General features: G+C 49.0%; 1 protein-coding gene across 1 annotated transcript in view; it reads right to left on the bottom strand.

Moving 5' to 3' along the window:
- The window catches only part of LOC8039141 (acetylcholinesterase), a gene marked incomplete at its 5' end in the record, with an annotated part of 46,104 nt that extends 34,807 nt beyond the window's left edge, over positions 1 to 11,297 (bottom strand). The window contains one exon of the mRNA XM_029976616.4: positions 9,739 to 11,297. Within this exon, the coding sequence (XP_029832476.4) occupies positions 9,739 to 11,297 (1,559 nt within the window). The remainder of the gene's footprint in view (positions 1 to 9,738) is intronic.
- Positions 11,298 to 15,380: the final 4,083 nt, after the last annotated feature.

The following is a 15,380-nucleotide window of genomic DNA, read 5'->3' as shown; positions in this document are numbered from 1 at the left end:
AGACTCCCAAAAGCAACGGACAACCCCAACACAGACGCCGTCGACGAAACGTACGCCTTCTACTGTGAGTACTTCGACAATGTACTTCTTAGATGTAAAGACATTGCACGGGCGATGTCCAGAGACCCCCTCCTAAGTCAGGTCGTGGAAAGAGTAAAGCATGGTTGGGGCCCAGAACGCAAGCCAACCGATCCGGAGTATGCACCCTTCCACGTACGCCGCAATGAGCTGTCACTCCACCAAGGATGCCTCATGTGGGGTTTACGAGTGGTGATTCCGAAAACCCTGCAGAAAAGGGTCCTAGAAGAACTTCATGGGGACCATTATGGCATCGTGCGCACTAAGGAAATGGCTAGGAGCTATGTTTGGTGGGCATCCATAGATAAAGACATTGAGAGGGAAATTGGAGGGTGTACCATGTGTCAGCTGCACCGAAACAATCCGTCCGCTGCTCCCCTGCACCCTTGGGCATGGCCGACACATCCATGGGAGAGACTGCATGTGGATCTGGCGGGACCTTTCATGGGTAAAATGTGCCTCGTCCTCGTGGATGCTCACTCCAAATGGCCAGAGGTGTTTGTCTTGGAGTCTACGACGTCAAAGGTCATAATCCAGTGTGTACAAGAGTGCTTCGCACGGTTTGGCCTGCCCACAACCATGGTTTCTGACAATGGGCCTCAGTTTGTGTCGGAGGAATTTCAAACTTTCTTAAGGAACAATGGTATCGCCCAGGTCACGTCCGCACCATACCATCCCGCTACGAATGGATTAGCTGAGTGGTTTATTCAGACCATGAAAAACTATCTGCGGAAAACAACTTCGAGCCGTACAAGGTTGTCACGTTTTCTTCTGTCGTACAGGAACACCCGGCACCCGACAACAAGAGAGTCTCCGGCCCAGTTGATGCTACAGCGGCATCTTCGCACCAGACTGGACCTCCTGAAACCATCAGTTGCAGACTGTGTGGCCAGCGCACACTACCGCCAACAGCGGCAACACCCAGGACAAGAGCGGGCTTTCACTGCAGGAGACCAAGTCTATGCCAGAGATTATCGAAGTGGTCACAAGTGGCAGCCAGGAACAGCCGCTGCCCAAACTGGTCCAGTGTCTTTCCAAGTGCAAGTCTCCCCGGGACGGGTATGGCGAAGGCATCAGGACCAGTTGCTCCGAGCACCGTCGCAACACCCCGGACCTTCAGAGTCGCGTCCAGACGAGGCGGGAGGGGTGTCTGCCACGGCTTGGACAGACAGCACACCGGAAGACAGCGCAGGCGACAGATGCCTTCCACAGGCCTCTTTGTCTGCACCATCCGAAGTCCTGAGGCCAAGAAGCAACACCCAGGATGCTGAGACGCTCATGGATGCAGATAATAGTGACGGAGAGCGACGGTATCCCGTGCGAGATCGGCGGAAGCCTCGAAGGCTGATAGAAGAGTGAAAAAAAAAAAGCGACGGACTTTTCTAAACTATTTACTGTTAATGGCCGGATGTTACCAGCTGGGTATGTTTGTTTAAAAAGGAGGGGAAAGATGTGGTGTCCAGAGGGCACTACGAGCGCGGAGGCGGTAGCCGGGCAAAAGAAAACCTGGTGCGTATGGGACTTCTGAGTTGTACTCGCACCAGCGGTGCTGGAGGGTGTCAGGTGAATAAAAGTCTTCAAAAACGCAACAACACCCTGTAAACAAATGTCCGCAACGTCGAAGAGTAGGGGAGGCCACCCACAATGTGCTTTCGCACATGTATGTGAATAAAGCTTGTCGGGTGTTTGTTGATTGGGGCAAACGCTTTTCGAATTGAAGGAGGAGGCGGCTAATCAAACAAAGTCGGCGGGGAGGGTCGGATGACCCGTCAAACTCCAGTAAAAGCAAAAATGCCGCACTTCCGCCCAAGTGCTCCGTCCTTGTTCACCCAATAGACGTGCCTCAAAAAGCTACGAGACTCTCTTGCTCGCGTATGGCGTCTGAGTCCGTGCGGCGGCCTTCCATCATTCCGGATCAATAAACCAATCGTCTGCGTGATCTTCCCTGGTAATACTGATCCCTTCTGTCAACACGCCTTGAGGAGATCACGCGCTTACGCCTCGTCTTTGGCTTCGCACACGATTTTTTCGTGTGTGTGTGTTTTTCTTCGTTTATCTTTGTTTGCACGGTAGACACTTCTACAGAGTGTCCCGCAGTGAAACGTCATGTATGACCATACCAAGAATCGGGCAAGTGAGGTTGTATACAGTCATATTACATACATGCCGGCCTTATTTGCCTAATTCTTGATATGGCCATATATAGCATTTCGGGACGGATTATTATGTTCACGCGTCTTACTTCGTGGTTTTGTTTTTCCAATTCTTGTCCGTTAATGCGACAATATTACTGGCTACACCACGCTCAACCACAAGGTTTTCTTCAACAGCGGCACAGCGTACGTCTCTCTATCTCTGGGTGTTGTTAACAGCCATCTTGGTGACATCGCCGTCGTGCGAACGTGCCTAGAAAATAAAAGGACGGTTTCCAACCCCGCGTGCGTACGCAAAAGCAAAACGCGATATCCGCCAACGGGCCGGGGCTCGCGCGCCTATCACTTACGAAGAGCCATTAGTTCGTTTCGGTCCCCGGGGAAGTCAATTAGGCTCCCGGTCAACTCGTTTGGATAGCATTAGTCGCGACATCCGGGTTTCGGTTGACCGGAGCCCTGCGGAGGCCAATTTACCGGTGGTCGCGTACCCATATATCCGATACTTTAACAAGCTCCGACACATGTCCGAAATTGCGCCGACTTCTATCGAGAGCTGCGCAAATCGTCGCGCAGAAAGAAGACCGCCCCGATCGATTCTGTAGGACATGGAACGATCTTCCGAATTAAATTCTACTTTGTTAGATAACTTCAGAAAAGCCCGAGCAGCTTGGTGTGCCCAAAGTGTTATTCCTAAGCGGAGAGCAAGTCGTCTGCTTCGTGCGCAGGAGTGGCGGTGACGTCAGAACGACGCCGAGCTCTGATTGGCTGTGATTGGAAGGATATAGTGGGCAGACCTGAATGCTACGGATAACTTAAGGCCGGTTCTCACATGTAGCGAAGCGCTGATGTAGCGCTACTCACGCGTCGTCGGCTACTTATCGTCTGCCATGAGCAACAGTTTTGACCGTGCGATACAAAGCAGGTGAACGCTACCGTGAGCACGCGCTTAGCGCGAGGTCAGCGCTATGCTTGTAGCGCTCCGCTGCATGTGTGAACAGGGCTTAAAGGTCTACTCACTATTTCTTTTTTCCAATCAACCAATGAGAGCTTAGCGTTCTGACATCATCGTAACCCCAGTGCAAGAAGCAGATGTATACTTGCGTACCGCATTCTATTCTTTCTAATAAACTCTCAATAAACCCTATTCGTATAAACTCTCTATTATCTCGCTTCTTGGGTAAAATATATCGAAAAAAGTTTAGCTACGAAGCACGGCATGAAAATATTGCTCGTTAAATTTCCCCAACTAGTATTGGGCATCCAGTAGGTATATGTAATGAACTATGAACCATAAATAGCGTGAAGGACAGTATACAAAAACGCGAAGACGGGGCTAGCGAAAAAAAAAAAAGAGTCGTTGGTTGTTTATACAGCGGGAGCTTAGTGTGCCAGGCTATGGCGACATTGTTACCCGCTGTAGATGAGCAATTCAGCCAGTGCAGTGCAACCGCTAGCCTGGGGTCTTTAACGTGCATCTCGCAGTATAGTGATACTCGACCGCACGCCGCTACGACGCTCATCCAGATCGAAACGGGCAGGGGTAGGGACTGAATTCCTCGAGACTTCTAGGTTCTGCAGCGTCAGCTCTCGCTCCACGTGCTCCGAGGTGGCGTGCGCTAACACAGTCGGCCATCGATCCCCCCTTACGAACTACATTTTCTAGTTTGATCTGCTTTCACAGCTGTCGTGAATGACGACGGGATCGACGTGCAAAAATGTAATAAAACTGAACGGTGCCGCATTTAGCATCTTGGTTTAGGTATCATATACTGCTGGCGCTTTCTGTTTCCTTTTTCTGGTGCTTACTTTAGGCATTCTGTTGGCTGGATGGCATTTCATGGATGTCTTATTGGCCGCCCAATCATCGTAAAATAACGGGGCATAAAACATTAAAGACGACTACAGGTTTGGTGTCAGAAAATGCGCCAAATCTCGTTGAACCGCAATGACGGTGGAGAAGCATTTCTTTTTTTTTTTTTTTTTTTTTACTGCCACCATATATCTTGTTAAGGTACTGAGGACCCCATCGTTTTTGGATACTTTTTCTAATTTTGACGGAACACATCAACACATTATTAAAGAACTATTTTGACGGGGAGACGCAAAATGAGGATACAACTATCTTGATGGGAAAGGCCACGCCCCACGTGTCCATAAGCTGTCAATACAAAAACAAAATCCCCTCCGCCCCCCCCCCCCCCCCCCCAAAAAAAAATAATAATAATAATGCGATTGCATACGGAATTAATCAGATCACGAGAAACGAGCAAAATGATAATAGCAGTCGCAGTGATAAGACGGAATCATTCAAACTTCTCCTTCCGGCATAGTGTATATAATAGCCCCTGGGGGAAGGTCGTTTCTTTCTAAACGATCGAAGGGCACGAAACAAATTAATTCGCACGGAACGTTCTTTTCCCACTTTCGCGTTCGCCGCCGCCGAGCCGAAATTGGCCGTCCCGGCCCTCCCCCATCCGTCGTTCCGAGGTGCAGCCGTCGCTCTCACATCGCTCAACTCTTGCCGCTGCCCGAGCGCCGCTCGCCCACCCGCTCGCTCCCACGCCGCCTTCGTCCGTGCTTCTTCCTTTCCCCCCTTCCAAAAGAGCGTGGTAACGCGGCGTAGAGCGCTCATGGCAAACCTATGTAAAACACACGTCCTCACGCACGCACTTGGGCATGCATAAAAGATGAAGCTCTTCTTCGCGGAGGGCGGGCGCCAGCGTATACGATGTCGGCATACAGCGCGCGCTGCAGTTGTGCGCGTTGTACACACCGTCTGCGGATCGGCGTAGCTCGCACGCAGCATGGACGCCTCTTGCCTTCTTTTTTTCCTCCTTCCGGGGAGGAGAACAAACTATGCGGCGCGCTAACCAACTCAAGTGCGTACGCGCGTCGGCGCTGAACTTGGAATATAGCGCCGAAGAAGCGCTGCGGTTTCGACGAAAATTATTAGTATTTGTTTTTGTGCGTGGCGTATTTTTTATAGTTGCGGGTATTGTTTTGCAACTCTCGAGCTATAACTGTAATAGATCACGGCGAACGAGCAATTGTTTTTTTCTTTGAAGCGGAGGAGGGAGGACAGCAAACGGCAACAACGTCGTCGCTTAAGACTTAAGATTACCGAAATGTTAAAGTAGTATACTGCGTGTATGTATGCCACCCGCCAACCTAGTTTTGTCATCATCATCATTATCATCATCATCATTCTAACTAATAATTTTCGTCTTCAGTTTTAGGTTACTTAAAGCGTTTCTAGAGTAATATGCCGACGGGCAGGTTTGGGCTCGAGCGCAATCACTGCAGTTAAGAAGACTGTAAAAAACCTACACCCTTAAAAAGGAGTGTCTATATATTCCACCATAAAGGGAGAAATGATCTAGTGCCCCTATGTCCCTTCAGAAAAGGAGCAACGTTCGTCCCTGCAAACGGGGAAGCAAAGTTCCTCCTTCATCTGCATCGTAATATGGCGGCTCCGCATTGAGTGAATCGAACTCAGTAAGGCTTAACGAGGAAGCCCGGACGCTACGGATATCGCCGGTCTTTGGGCGGAACGTCGCCGCGATTCAACCGAAAAGAGCTGGCATTGTTTTCGGACTGATGCTGTCTCTCCTCTCTATAACAGTAAAGGACGCCATATTCACATGGCAATTAGTTGTCTCATTCTATACCCTCCCCCTTTCCCCTTTTCCCGCTGGCATGAGGTCCCCCATCACTTTGGCGGGTTCCTAAAAAGTCCCTGACACATTCATGCTTGAGAACCACTGATCTTAGAAAAAAATAATGTTACCAGCATGTCGATTTTTTCTCGGTAATGCCATTACTTAGAACGTATACCTTGAACGGCTCCTAGTAAACATCAAACGTCTACGCTGTAATTATTTTCGGGAGTCAAGAAAACAACCTGCTCTACAGCGCTTCCTAGAAGCCACGTGTTCGCTTCTCCGTAAAGCTCGTCGTAGAATTGTGCGAGGTACGTCAGTTTTTCTATCATTGTATTCGTTTATGTTTTTGCGCTGTTCGTGTGTGGCGGCAGATGTCATCGTGAATTAACCTATGTAAAAGGGGTATTCACTCAGCAGCTGTAAGAGATGTTTCTCGGGCAGAGAAATCGCTTTTCACAACGACATCGATGATCGCAACACTCGGTGTTCCGAAGCCACCACTTTATGATCGATGGTCAGTGCTTTATGCGTTAAGAGCTCAGGAATTTGGCATCGACGAGAGGACTGTTAGATGCACATTGGAAATTGAAGCGTGTTTTGAGCTCGTTCCAACAATTCGGGGGTTCAATTTAATTGAAATAATCAGCACGAACGCGGCTCTGCTCCTATAAAGGGCTTGAGTAGCCTAAGGTAGTTAAAAATATGTGTTATTTAGCAGTGACGTAGATTTGTGATCCGTCACGTACGAAAATCCAAAAGGAAAATCTACAACGGTGTCAGGTAAGTTTTGATGGCTCGGCAACAAGCCGGCTGCTGACTGAGACTATTCGGCTATAACAGGAAGGAAATTTACCTAGCACCACATCGGTCGTTCCGTCTGATTTGCTTTAATGCTAATATTCGCAACTGTAAATGTATGTGCGTGCTTCCTTTCCGTCATATTTCAAGTTTGTTCAGCTCCTTTCCCGTAAGCCCAATCTGGGAGGGGACAACAGGGCATTCCAGACGAAAGTTACATTGGCCACTATGCAATTGGAGCTACTTTTCAGACCAGAGTTCTAACAAGACTATCCGCAGGTCGATCGATTGCACCACAATTCCCCAAGCGGTCTTATTAAACTCTTTAATGCAAATCAGAATGTCAACCTGCAACCATACACATAGCCTCGTCTCACCGTGCACCACTGGTACGCGAAACGCACGGAGACATCGACGACGATTCTAGACTTCGTTAGCAACAAACGCACAACACTGCCATGCCGATGTTGGTGAGGGACGGAAATATGAAACCCCCTTTATCGACTGATGGCACCCGGTAACAGGAAACAGACCCAAACGTAGCGCAAAAAGATGCGCGGGCACTTAGGCGTTAAACCTTTTGGACGCAAAGTTGCGGACAATGCCATTTTAGCCCAGTGTACGTAGCAAGGCTGGCGTTGCACTGGAACGTCGCCGTTTCTAAAGGCTTCGTTTGTTAGTTTGACTAAATTAGCGGTAAACGCGTCAATGCAACTGAGGTGCTCTGCGTGTTTCATCTAGGATACTGTTACAGGCAGCTCCGTTGCCGTTGACGCCCAATCAACTCAAAAACGTTTAATAAAAAAATTAAGAAAAAAAAAAAAAAACACGCGTGCGACGAGCTTGAAAAACGAAACCAGAAGAAGGTGAGGCGGGAGGGAGGAATTTTCCTGTCGTCTGCTTGGATAAGAAGAAAAACCTATCTTTCCTCCCTTTTTCTGGTGTCCACTTAAAGGAGGTTTCTGAGATCGCCTAATTATGGCTATAACTCACTCTTCGTGTTCCAAGCATCCTAGAAATCCATAAATCATAACGATGCGCGGCCGAGTTTTCTATATAAAAAAAAAATCAAACATAGAACAGACCGAGGTAATCTCCGGCAATGGGAGGTATACGTAACTTAAAGAGAGGTGTTCGGCGTAAGGCTTTTGAGAAGAGGTGTCCGGCGTAAGACCCCGCAGCCCGCCTGACTGCAGGGTCTTAGGCCGAACACCTCTGCTCAAAAAGCAGTTTTTCATAAACAGGTGTTTACCGCAAGTCAGATATATATTTTTGATCAGCGCGCCAGAGTTGTTTCCTATGAGTAGATTGACACACCGCTTCAACCACCGTGGTCGGAACATTCGTTCAGAATGGTTCAGGCAGTGCTCGCGGAGGTGTGGTGTTGTCGCGCCCTTAAGCGGTAGAAAAACTCCCATTTATTTTAAGCGAGAGCAAAGCAGTGACAAATGCCACTGTCAATTGCGGCTGTGGTTAGTTACGCAGCGTATGTTTCATGCTCCGGTTTGTGATTTTTTAATAGATACTGTACAACTGTAAATCGTCATGCTCATTCTATTCAGCACGTGGAATCAGAGGGAACAAATTGGGGGTAAGAAAATAAAAGGGCTGCAAGGCCGTCATGAGTCTCGGGGGAGTAGTTATAACCAACAAAAGCATTTTAACTACAGTCCGAGCTTTACTTCTTCCTACCATTGTCACTCACATCTACATGCAAAAGAAGTAGGAATGTCAAAGAATTAAAGAGTTTTAGTAGATCCTTCCAATACCTCCAATACCCCCGATAACGATACCATAAATGCCTGCCCAAAGAAGGCGGCGGAGTATCGGGTATTGTTATCAGAGTCATCGGAACTATTTACTAAAACTCTCTAATATGACTTTTTTAACTGCACGTGACCAGATGGTATAACTATTATAACAACGAAGTCCCCTCATAACAGGACATCATGATCGATTGATTGATTTATTGACGGACTGATCTGTTATTAATTAATTATTTAAGAAAAATAATTGTTTATTAATTAGTTTATTGATTGATCGAATGATTTATTGATTGATTGAATAATTGAACTAAACGCATCGCGGTATAAGAACAGGGATCGTGTAGTGTCCCGATTCGTACAGATCTACCCCATCAAGAATATGCGGCAGACGCAGCATTTTGATAGGCTACTCGGATAAATTTTAAACTAATGCCGCAAGAATACAAAAAAACAGGATGATACGCACATTGCCGAACTCGTGAATAGACATGTAGTGCGATGACCGTTTAAAAAAGCACAGGGCGTTCTTAAAGGCTAACGCTGCAATTTCATTTACCATGGAGGGATAACGGATGTTCGGGACAAACCTCGCCCTGGGCGCCTTTAGTTGTCGATGACTACGGGTTAAAGAAGTCTAAGAGACTACTTTCCTGCAGAACACTGTCGGGGAGCCAATCGCGGCAAACAATAGAAGGATCGCAGCGAACGACCAAACTTGGACTACAACTAAACGAAAAAAGCCATGTGCGCAGGGTCGAGGAGAATGAATCTTTCACTTGCTCATGAGGGGTTTTGGGATTAAGTAGCCCCAAAGAACTTGAGGAGTCGAACCGCACATGCGCTGTGCCACGCCCCAAGTTTCTCGTGGCCCCTACTCTAAAACAATGTGCGCACGTAGCGTTTTTTTATGCGGAGCGCAAGTTCGTCTGTTTCTTTTGCAGGGGTTGTGGGGACGTCAGAACGCCAAGCTCTGATTGGTTGTAAATGAAGTATTGTGGGTAGACCTCAATGAAGCTTGCTATGAGCTCTACCCCTATTCTTCAATCAGAACCAATCAGAGCTCGGCGTCTTTCTGACGTCACCGCAACTCCTGCGCAAGAAGCAGACGACTTGATCTCCGCGTAGAGTTAGTCGTCTTCTGGGCTTCTTCATTTGCTGGGATTCTTGTATTGTTCGTCGTGATCGGTTCCCTGTGTGTTGTGCAGGAAGGTGAATTTCCAGGCTTTTTTAGAGTGTCGCAAACGTGCATTTTCATGCAGGACAGGAGGGAAAACTGCGTACCCAGTCTTGGCGAAGTTTGCCCAGTAGCGCATCATGCGGCGGCTGAGCTCCTGCTCGTCCGGGTGGTAGCCCAGCGACTGGTTGAGCGGCTCGCCGAAGAGGAAGGCGATCTCCTCGCCGTGGATGACGCCCATCCACTGGGGCCAGGCGTTCTGCGACGACCGGTGCGTGAAGTAGTACACGTACACCTGGGACCCCGCGAGCGCGTAGTGGTGCGCCCACTCGGACACCGAGCACGTGAAGTGGTAGTCGCCCACGATCTTGTCCACGGCGTCCCGGTTCTTGATCGGGTCCTCCGGGTTCAGCCAGTCCGTGTACTGGAACACGATGGCCTGCTGCGCCAGCTCGCCCACGTACGGGTTGAGCTCGCGCACGGCGCGCACGAAGTCCTCGCGCGCCAGGTACACGGACTCGTCGCGCCGGAACAGCTCCGTCAGGTAGTAGATGAGGAAGTAGCTGCCCTCGTCGCGGTTCGAGCCCAGCAGCACGCGCGTCTTCTTGAAGTTGCGCGACGCCAGGGACTCGTGCGGCGTCTCGTCCAGGAAGGCGCCGTCTACGACCGGCACGAAGGCGAACTCGACGACGCCCAGGCTGCCGGTCTCGCTGTTCACCATGGTCTCGGGGTCCTGGCGCCGCAGGCACTCCAGCATAGGTTCGGGCTCGGCGGGGGAGTGCGGGCAGTGCAGGGCTTCGGCCAGTCGCAGCGCCGACTCCGTGGCGCTGCGCCGGTCGTGCAGGCTCCATGGCGCCGTGGCGGTACCGCTCTGCATGATGGCTTGCGAGAACAGGTCCCGCGACAACGGCGACAGCAGGTGCATGCTCACGCTGACGGCGCCCGCGCTCTCGCCGAACAGCGTCACGTTGCGCGGGTTGCCGCCGAACGCGGCGATGTTGTCCTGGATCCACTGGAGCGCCATGAGCTGGTCGAAGAGGCCCGCGTTGCCGGGGGCCTCCGGATGGTCCAGGGAGAGGAAGCCCAGCGAGGCCACGCGGTAGTTCATGGACACGAGCACCAAGCGCTCCTCGGCCACCAGGGAGCGGCCGTCGTACACGTCCAGCGTGGAGGTGCCGCTGTAGAAGCCGCCGCCGTAGATCCACACCAGGACGGCGCTGTTATTGGGCCTGGGCCGAGGCACCCAGACGTTGAGGGTGAGGCAGTCCTCGCTCATGTTGGTGTTCACGTTCCACATGAGGCTGCCGCGGAAGTCGCCGAAGAACGTGTCCACCGTCTGGTAGCAGGAGCTGGGCTTGACCGTGGCGTCCAGGACGCCCTTCCACGGGTCCGTGGGCTTGGGGTGTCGGAAGCGGTACCTGCCCACGGGTGGCTGAGCGTACGGGATGCCGTAGAAGACGTCGACGAGCTTGCCCGACGGCGCCTCGGTGGCCAGGCCCCGGATGGGGCCCTTGGTGGTGTGCACCAGCAGCGGGTCCACCTTGGGCCTGTGCTGCTGCTGCTGCTGGTGCTGGTGACCCCTGCGCGCAACTCCGGGCCGGGCTCCGGCCACGAGCAGCAGTAGCAGCATCGCCAGGGACACGGGCGCACACACCATGGCGCCTGCAGCGGAGACACGATGTCAGAGCGGGCCGCGGCTGCATGCTTGCCGCGGCGGTGAGGCCGGCTTCGATTCAATTATTGCGTGCGGGAGAGCCGGGCTTTTGTTCGCTGATGGGCGTACAAAAAGGGTCGCGGAATGTGGAGGGGCGCTGGGGTGGTGGCGGAGGGGGCCGTTGCCCCGGGGGCGCTTCATTGGGGGAAGAAACGTGATAAAGAGCGGGACGGTGGGGGAGCAATGAAAAGTAAAAATAAGAGGGAGGGAAAGACGGAAAAAAGAACCTATATATGAACCTATAGCGTATCAAAGCAGGAAGGGAAGTGCGTTCTAAGAAATTAATTTTTATAACTATGTATTGTTCGCTTGCACAGTAAGGTAGTAACAATTTAAGGGCTGATGTAGAGTACTCGAAGACAATGCTTTGCGCTGGTAAATACAAATATTGTAAATACAAACGTGACCAGATTCAGTTAAGACAATAATTGTCACAACAGCTAAGAGCAACGCGTTGGAAAGGGGGCAGACAATCGCGATCTTTGGAACGGAACCATAGTTTTATAGTCTCTAAAAAGAACGTAGAAGATAGGATATAGTCAAGAAGAAAAAAAGCTTTGTCGAAACGATTTTTGAGCAAAGCTAAAGTTTTGAAACCTCAACTACTTCGTGCCTGCTGGCACGCTGCGCGTACGAAGTGTCATCAAGGTTAAGAGGCACCACCTAAATATTAGAAAGTTTCAAAATTACTTTGCGTTCATTTCTTGCACGTCTCTCTGCTTCATTTAACTTTCTTCGGAGGAAAAATAAAAAGAGACATTCATTAGTATTTGTGGTTGCACGTTGCCAAGGGAAGAAATCCTCTCCTACCCCAGCAGCAATCAGTTCTTTTCCGCGATTTCTACTCATACTCTTCGAAAGTCGGCGGATATAAGTCTCTGCAATACGAGCCGAGATCTCGAACGCCAAAAAGAAGAAAAGCATCAAGACCGCCTGCGAGTTTTGAGCAGCTCCCTTATCGACCCAAGCTGGCCTCAAACTCGGAATTGGAACGACGTGTGCTCGAGTAAAAAGTCCAGGTAATTTTCCATTCGTCGTCTTTTCATTTTTCTTTTAACGTACCCTAATCCCTCTCGAAGCAATACTTGGTCTGGTTCGCAGATTGCACGCCGCGTTTTCGGAGCAGGTGACTCCAAGTTACTCTACTGTTTTTTTTCTTCTTTTTCTTCTTTTTACTTAACAGTCGTATGCATATTTGTATTCATAGAACAGGCAAAAGAAATTTGTGTCAAAAAAACTGATTTTTATTTATTTATTTTTTTTTGTGATGCGCTTTTACAGATTGTGAAAGTATACTCCGATTTCGGTCGTGTTCTTTTTTGTTTAGAAAGGAAGCAATAAAAAACACATCCACTCTTATAAAAGGCTTTAAGATGAGGAAGCACACAACGTGAAGGGTATGGAAGTATACTAAAAAGGCACATATTTTAAGGTCTTGGAATTCGTGCGAGACTCAAAATAATTACACCGCCTGACACTGTCAGCACGAACACATCAATGCTTTTTCGGGTGATTTTGAATTGGTATCGCACGGCATCAAGCTTTACCGTGAAGGTTGGTGTCTTAAAATGGAACTTAACCACCACAGCAGCAGTTCCGAATACAGCTAATCATTGTCTTAAAAAAAAAAGAACAGAAAACGACGATTACTTGCTTACGTTAATAGTGTCGCGCTGTGTACAGCAGCGTGCGTTTGTTCATGAGGCAGGCGACGCATTCCACTGAATTTTAGAAGAGTGTAGTGGAATGCCAAATCGGTTCATTCAACGCCTTCGCTGTGTGATTTGAGAGACCTGAGAATAGCAGGAGCACTAAGCCCGCGCATGTCCACCACAAGAGGGAGGCCTCTTCGCAGTAATTCTCAATGCGCATGATCTTCTGCCTGGCGGCTAAAGGCCCGTTCACACTCTTGCGACCGAGTACGACTGAGAGATACGAGATCTCTTACAACTTCTTAAATGTTTCTAGAATGAGGGAACACACTGACGTTGAGGCGCCATCTATGCGGTGACCCTAGAACTGCATTTCACAAAAGCGAAGGTTTTGCGGGATTTCCGAGGTCAAATGTGCGTAATACCCATAGAAAGGCTCGTTTATAACATTGACAAAAGCTTTTCGAGCCAAAAAAAAAAAAGGATATTGCGCGAGAAATAAAAAAAAAAAAATATGCCGGACAGCCGAGTTTACACTGCTTCCCAATAGATGGCGCCAGTGTGTTCTCTGGTTTAAGAAGTTTTAAGGAACCCAGGTTTAAGAGGTCGCAAGCAGTCGCAAGAGTGTGAACGGGCCTTAATTCCGAAGTACGTTTTCGGTGGAAGCACTGATGTATACGTCCTGATCAGTGGCATCAATAAGGTCAGCGGCACCCGGGGTGGTGGGCCGCTGCCACCCCCCCCCCCCCTTTCCCCTTTGTGACGCAACTAGTCATTATGATCATTGATTAGAACAAACATCGTCACCATCTATGATCCAGATGAGTTTACTATGACAAAAGCTTCAAGCATTTTTCCCTGGACACTAAATCTACATTGCGCCTTATCACGTGATACTTTTTTGAACCGAACGAAACCCAGCACTATATTTCGTTTCAACTTCGGTCCGAGCGCGCCCGATGTTATGAGCCAAATGGCCAATCAAACAACGTAAGAGGCCCAACGTCATGGCGTGCTCTCTTCAGTTGATAGGACCAGCCGGTATTCGCAGTCTAAGGGCCGGTTGCACCAACGTCGCTTAGCGCAAAGCGGAGCTTAGCCGGGAACTTAAGCTTAGTTTCGGTTTCGTTCGGTTGCACCAAACTCGCTTATCGCTAAACCTAGCACTAAACTACGCTTAACTTAAGCGCCCAACATTGGGCGCTTTGCTTCTGGTTGTTTCTTAATCCTGGATTAAAAACATGGCGGCTGGTTTGTCGCGGTCGACGCGGTGGACGAAATTGGTTGTGCAAAGTGTTTTAGGCTACATCAGCGTGAAGGTCTCGACAAAATGACTTTCGATTGTGACAAGGATGCGAAATATTGTTGCGTGAAGTGTTGATCGACCCCTGTTTTCAAGTTGGCTCTCCACTTTCAGGGCGTGTTAGCCCTAACCGAGAAACGTACGGAGCTGTGGGGCTCACGTCTGTATTCCCGTTGGTTCTTCTGTCAACGAGCTTATTCGTATGTACTTACTCATTTTCGCATAGCTGTAACGTATTGTTATTTACCACCTTGTTTATCTACACTTGCAGCGCGTATCCTTCAATCTGATCAGCGCGTTGAATAGTGGCAGTACATGCGATCTCGGCGATCAGCTGATTGTCGACACCTCTGCCGTTTGCATTAGATTGCGGCGCTTTTAAGTAATAAAACAGCGAAAATTCAATTTCTTTCGTTTTCTGAGTTTTGAGACAATCTTCAGTGAATTTTCCTTATCTCGCGAGTAGAATCTTGGCTTCAGAAAACTGTATCGTTCCATAACTAACTTTTTTGGTGATCGCATTTTTTTTATATAGTTTGCTTTATATCTTTCATTCGTTTCCCGAGGACGAGATACTGTTGTTTCCGAGTTGTGCTCTGTGATGGTGTTTTCCCTTTACTTTTGTCGTTTGTTGTCATTGTGACGATGGTTGATATTATATACCGGAACACGTTTTCAATAAAATTCAGTTGAAAGTTGCGCCTTGTTGTGTCCTCCGTAACTTTTTTGGTGATCGCGATTTTTTTAGGAATATTTTGCTTTATATCTTTCATTCGTGGCGACGACAAATCGTAACGACTACTATGTTAGATTCGTGCATTGCTGTATCGGGGCAGGCTGGGGCAGGTAGGTGATGCGAAGAGACGACCGTTCTTATCGGCACGATGTGATGTACTAGTGGGAGTTTTTCTATTTTTTTATTATTATTTTTTTTTTTCTGAACTCGACAGTGTGAAATTGAAGTCCGTTTGAGGCTGCAGTGGATGTTCAACGACGATACAGTGCAGTTCTGTCACCTTGCTGATAGCAACGAGTACCGTCGATGCACGGTCTCGTGACTTGACCTCTCGACGACTTCTA

Source organism: Ixodes scapularis, unplaced genomic scaffold, assembly GCF_016920785.2.
Source record: "Ixodes scapularis isolate PalLabHiFi unplaced genomic scaffold, ASM1692078v2 PGA_scaffold5__190_contigs__length_132052651, whole genome shotgun sequence".
Taxonomy (NCBI): Eukaryota; Metazoa; Arthropoda; class Arachnida; order Ixodida; family Ixodidae; genus Ixodes; species Ixodes scapularis.
This window is presented reverse-complemented; position numbering and strand designations above follow the sequence as displayed.